This window comes from Sardina pilchardus, chromosome 3, assembly GCF_963854185.1.
Source record: "Sardina pilchardus chromosome 3, fSarPil1.1, whole genome shotgun sequence".
Classification (NCBI taxonomy): Eukaryota; Metazoa; Chordata; class Actinopteri; order Clupeiformes; family Clupeidae; genus Sardina; species Sardina pilchardus.
Genome location: NC_084996.1, coordinates 1,546,099 through 1,552,272, shown reverse-complemented (window position 1 = coordinate 1,552,272; position 6,174 = coordinate 1,546,099). Strand labels below are relative to the sequence as shown.

General features: G+C 44.8%; 1 protein-coding gene across 2 annotated transcripts in view; it reads right to left on the bottom strand.

The window, feature by feature from the left end:
* Positions 1–4,264: 4,264 nt before the first annotated feature.
* Positions 4,265–6,174, bottom strand: part of LOC134076328 (disintegrin and metalloproteinase domain-containing protein 11-like) — a 45,691-nt gene continuing 43,781 nt past the window's right edge. The window contains exons 26-27 of one of the 2 annotated variants that reach the window (XM_062531320.1): positions 5,773–5,790; positions 4,265–4,973 (exon numbers count right to left, since the gene is read on the bottom strand). In XM_062531320.1, coding sequence (XP_062387304.1) covers positions 4,958–4,973; positions 5,773–5,790 — 34 coding nt within the window. In that variant the 3' untranslated portion in view covers positions 4,265–4,957. Of the gene's footprint in view, positions 4,974–5,488; positions 5,791–6,174 lie in introns of those variants that run through there. The other variant, XM_062531318.1, reaches the window with a different exon arrangement.

The window sequence follows — 6,174 nt, the reverse complement described above, 5'->3', positions numbered from 1 at the left end:
AACACCCAACACACTGGTCACATCAGAGACTGTGAGCTTGCTGGTGGGGTGGGGGAACAAAGTTCTGGAATGATTATGAAATGTACAAATAAAGCAAAAGGTGATACAGCTACCATCAAACTAAATACACGTAACCCAGCAATGAACGCAGCTGGGAGCAACGCTAAATATTTTAGCCTATGCAGGCTGGCCTATTTTAAATGAAACTTCTTTCGTTCGTTTACTGATAAACAATGCACAGCACAGCTGGATGTCATCTCCTTCCCCGACTGCTCTTCCCCAGGGTAGGCTTACAGCAACAGGCCAGGTAACCCAACTTAGCCTACAATCTAAGCATGAAATAAAAAGAAACAAAACCTAACAAATACCGTCAAATATCGCTAGGGATTCGAGAGTAGCAGCTAATTGAAACTAACGAAGTAAACAACTAGCTTAGCCGCCCATTCAAATACAATGTAAGTTAGTCAGTTAGCTCGCTAGCTAACGGGAGCTAGCATAAGGGAAAAGTCAACAGTGTGTAACAATGTTTCAGTGTGTAGTGCAAGCAGTTTCAGTGCGTGCGCAGGTAAACCCAGTGTTGGGCGAGTGATTTCAGTGTGGTGCCAGCAGATTCAGTGTGTATGAGGAACCTTCCGGTTGTTGGTGTTTCAGTTCCAGTGTGTTTTAGCTTTTTTCAGTGTGGTAAAATTGCACAGTGTATTATGTGTCAATGTTTCAGTGTGTAGTGCAAGCAGTTTCAGTGTGTGTGCAAGTAAACTCAGTGTGTAGGGCGAGTGATTTCAGTGTGGTGCCAGCAGATTCAGTGTGTTGGCGTTTCAGTTTCAGTGTGTTTTAGCATTTTCAGTGTGGTAAAAGGGCACAGTGTATGTGTCAAGGTTTCAGTGTGTAGTGCAAGCAGTTTTTCAGTGCGTGTGCAAGTAAACCCAGTGTGTTGGGCGAGTGATTTCAGTGCGGTGCAAACAGATTCAGTGTGTATTGCGCAAAATTCAGTGTGTTGGTTTCTCAGTTTCAGTGTGTTCAAGCATTTTCAGTGTGGTAAAAGTACACAGTGTATAATATGTCAATGTTTCAGTGTAATGTGTCAATGTTTCAGTGTGTGTAAGTACATTCAGTGTGTAGTTCCATTATTCCAATGTTATTGCACCGTACGGCTTCCCATAGAAGTCACTGAAGACTGAGAGTTAACACACACACACGCACACACACACACACACACACACACACACACACACACACACACACGAGCAGAGGAGACGAGGGAGTCACTGAAGACTGAGAGTTAACACACACACAGACACACACACACACACACACACACACACACGAGCAGAGGAGACGAGGGAGTCACTGAACACTGAGAGTTAACACACACACACACACACACACACACACACACACACACACACACACACACACACACGAGCAGAGGAGACGAGGGAGTCACTGAAGACTGAGAGTTAACACACACACACACACACACACACACAGACACACAGACACACACACGCACACGCACACGCACACGCACACGCACACGCACACACACACACACACAGACACACAGACACACACACACACACACACACACACACACACACACACACACACACACACACACACACACACACAGACACACACACACACACAGACACACACACACACACACACACACACACACACACACACACACAGACACACACACACACACACACACACACACACAGACACACACAGACACACACACAGACACACAGACACACACACAGACACACAGACACACGAGCAGAGGAGACGAGGGAGTCCCTGAAGACTGAGCCTCACACACACCAAGGCGCGTTAGTTAGCAAGTTAGCTCTGGGGAAGCATCAAAGTGCGCCCATTCACGTACTGCACTGAGATCACAATAACCACTCGACGGCAGAGGCCAGAGGACAGTGAACAGTGTGTTCAGGAAAACCCTGCGAGAGTTCAACAGGTGCCATAATTCAAAATAGGACAAAATCGCCAGATATCGGATCAAAGATGGCGGCTTTTTTGTAGGCGAACTTCCAAGGTCCAGTAGCTCCACTCCCTCCATACTGGATCACTATCACTCTACTGGATCACTATCACTCTACTGGATCACTATCTCTCTACTGGATCACTATCACTCTACTGGATCACTATCACTCCCTCCATACTGGATCACTATCTCTCCCTCCATACTGGATCACTATCACTCTACTGGATCACTATCTCTCTACTGGATCACTATCACTCTACTGGATCACTATCTCTCCCTCCATACTGGATCACTATCTCTCTACTGGATCACTATCTCTCCCTCCATACTGGATCACTATCTCTCTACTGGATCACTATCTCTCCCTCCATACTGGATCACTATCACTCTACTGGATCACTATCACTCTACTGGATCACTATCTCTCCCTCCATACTGGATCACTATCACTCTACTGGATCACTATCACTCTACTGGATCACTATCACTCTACTGGATCACTATCTCTCTACTGGATCACTATCACTCTACTGGATCACTATCACTCTACTGGATCACTATCTCTCCCTCCATACTGGATCACTATCACTCTACTGGATCACTATCACTCTACTGGATCACTATCACTCTACTGGATCACTATCTCTCCCTCCATACTGGATCACTATCTCTCTACTGGATCACTATCACTCTACTGGATCACTATCTCTCCCTCCATACTGGATCACTATCTCTCCCACATGCACCCGTGTGTGTGTGGTCATTACTGTGTGTGTGGTCAATACTGTGTGTGTGTGTGTGGTCATTACTGTGTGTGTGGTCATTACTGGACTCAAGCCCCTTTGCTGAGCTCCTCTGGCCGCTGCCTCTCCAAGTGTGTGTGAGCTCTTTAACTGCTGAATCTTAAAGGATTGAGCTCAGTCTGATGATAACCAGGGGAAAGTGGGAATCTTACAGGATTGAGCTCAGTCTGATGATAACCAGGGGAAAGTGGGAATCTTAAAGGATTGAGCTCAGTCTGATGATAACCAGGGGAAAGTGGGAATCTTAAAGGATTGAGCTCAGTCTGATGATAACCAGGGGAAAGTGGGAATCTTACAGGATTGAGCTCAGTCTGATGATAACCAGGGGGAAGTGGAAGTTTTGTGTACTAAAGCTGCATTCACATACGTCGCTACTCGCCCATCTCTCTGAGCGAGAACTGTCAATGTAAAGTGAATGTGTTCTAGCTGAATGTGGCCAGGACAGGCGATGCGAGGACTAGCGATGCGATGTGGGCGGGTACAAAGTTAAAATAATTTTAACTTTCAGCGATGCGAGTGAAGCGAGTGAAGCGAGTACCAAATCAGAATGTAGAATAGAGATGATTGACAGGTAACGGAAGCGAGGAGCGATGTGCGACTAGCGACGTATGTGAATGCCCCTTAAGATGGGAGGAGAATCGCAGAGGAAGTTTCAAAGGTAAAAGAATCGCTATTCAGAGCACCACCTGAGCGTTCAGAGCAACTTTTGTTGGTCTTTCAAATGTCTTCCTTTCAAATGTCTTCCTTTCAAATGTCTTCCTTTCAAATGTCTTCCTTTCAAATGTCTTCCTTTCAAATGTCTTCCTTTCACTTGTCTTCCTTTCAACTGTCTTCCTTTCAAATGTCTTCCTTTCAAATGTCTTCCTTTCAAATGTCTTCCTTTCACTTGTCTTCCTTTCAAATGTCTTCCTTTCAAATGTCTTCCTTTCAAATGTCTTCCTTTCACTTGTGCTTGAAGTATGCCGTTCAGATATGAACTCTAGCAAATTGCGGATTATTTTAGCGTTTGCTCTCTGCATGTTAGCCATGGCACTGATAACGCTACGTTTGCAAATGTACAGCATGCACATGTGGCCCTCCGTGTCTATTGGCCAGTTCTCCTCATCCTGTGGGGTCCCCCAGGGGTCCATATCAGGTCCCATCCTCTTCTGCTTTTACTCATCCTTCTCTCCTCATCCTCCACTCCTCCCTCCTTTTGGGTCCCCCAGGGGTCCATATCAGGTCCGATCCTTTTCTGCTTTTACTCATCCTTCTCTCCTCATCCTCCACTCCTCCCTCCTGTGGGGTCCCCCAGGAGTCCATATCAGGTCCGATCCTCTTCTGCTTTTACTCATCCTTCTTGGCAACATATAGCGTATTAAATAGGCGGTTAAATAAGCTTTAACTGTAGATATTGAATACAACAGATTTAATCTTAAGAATTAAGTTTTTAATGCTTGACACAATAATTTGAATCAATTACAATGTCTATTTCTGATAGTGAATTCTATTCTAATTGTGTTGGTGCAGTTAGCATTCTAACATTGTTTCGTTTCATTTGACATACAATTCATAATAAACGTTTGACGTTTTATAACTGACACAACATTGTGGGAGTAAGTCTATATGGAACAACTTGCTACGGCTGGTCTGTGAAGCATCTTATTCAATCGGGGCTAAGTGGAACATCAGAAGCATCTTATTCAATCGGGGCTAAGTGGAACATCAGAAGCATCTTATTCAATCGGGGCTATGCAGAACGTCAGAAGGCTACACCAGAAAAAAGGTATAATCACATTATCAAAAAGGTATAATCACACAAAAAAGATATAATCACATATGAGAACACTGATTCTGACAGCAATTAAGCTATCATCAACTAAAATCCTGCTAACCTGCATTTTAAATCCGGGTTTTATCCTCTGTATGTTATTGTTTTGTACAAAATAAAGATTTAAAAAAAATCCACCATCAACACTGATGGACAGAGGATTGTGGGATTTGTAGTTCCTAGAGTGCACAGCGGACAGCAGAGAGAGAAGATGAATCGACAGAGGATTGTGGGATTTGTAGTTCCAGGAGAGCAGCACAGAGAGAAGATAAATCGACAGAGGATTGTGGGATTTGTAGTTCCAGGAGAGAAGCACAGAGAGAAGATGATTGGACAGAAGAGTCACACACCAGATGACCTGAAGACAGGAACAGAATATAGAGGAGGTGGAGAGAGAGAAAGGGTGGATGGATAAAGAGAGAGAGAAGAGGGTGGATAGAGAAAGTGATGTAGTGAGAGAGAAAAGAGGGGTGGAGAGAGAGAAGAGGGTGGATAGAGAGAGAAAAGAGGGATGGAGAGAGAGAGAGAGAAAGGGGTGTGTGAATAAGTTAGAGGAGACACTTGATAACATTATTCAAAGACACAGAAGACACATCTGAATAGACCGGATCACACACACACATTTGCACATCTGTATAGACCGGATCACACACACACATTTGCACATCTGAATAGACCAGTTCACACACACACACACACACACACACACACACACACACACACACATCTGCAGATGCACTACATGAGTGATGGCAGTGATGGTTTAAACACACATTCTGCTTGCATTCGGCCGGCACACACACACACACACACACACACACACACACACACACACACAGAGACTCCAGCTTGCCATGTGATCCTGAGGTAGGTCCAGGTAATGTGCTTTATTTGCCACACCAAGAATCATTACAAACAGACAACACGCTCCAAAAACGTCCGTATCTAAAAAAACACTTGTTTCTAAAAAAACACTCGTCTCTAAAAAACACTGAATCTTCGTCTGTGTGTGTGTGTGTGTGTGCGTGTGTGTGTGTGTGTGTGTGCGTGCGTGTGTTTGCGCGTGCGTGCGTGTGTGTGTGTGTGTGTGAATGAAGAGCTTTGGGGTGATGGCAGAGTGCCAGTGATGATGACATCATTGGTCTGCTGGGTCATACCTTCCTCTGCGGATGTTTCTGCAAAAGAGGGAGGAGTGGCACACACACACACACACACACACACACACACAGAGAGAGAGAGAGAGAGAAAACATGAACTACAAACACACTGTTCTCCAAAATAACCACAATATTACTTGTTCACTAAATTGTGCAGCCTTGTGTGTGAGTGTGTGTGCATGAGTGCCAATGTCAGAGTGCCAATGTCAGAGTGTGTGTGTGTGTGTGTGTGTGTGAATGTGTAAATGTGTAAATGTGTGTGTTTGTGTGTGTGTGTGTGTGTGTGTGTGTGTGTGTGTGTGTGTGTGTGTGTGTGTGTGTGCAAATGTGTGTGTGTGTGTGTGTGTGTGTGTGTCTCTGTGTGTGTGAGTGTGTGTGCATGTGTAAATGTGTGTGTTTGTG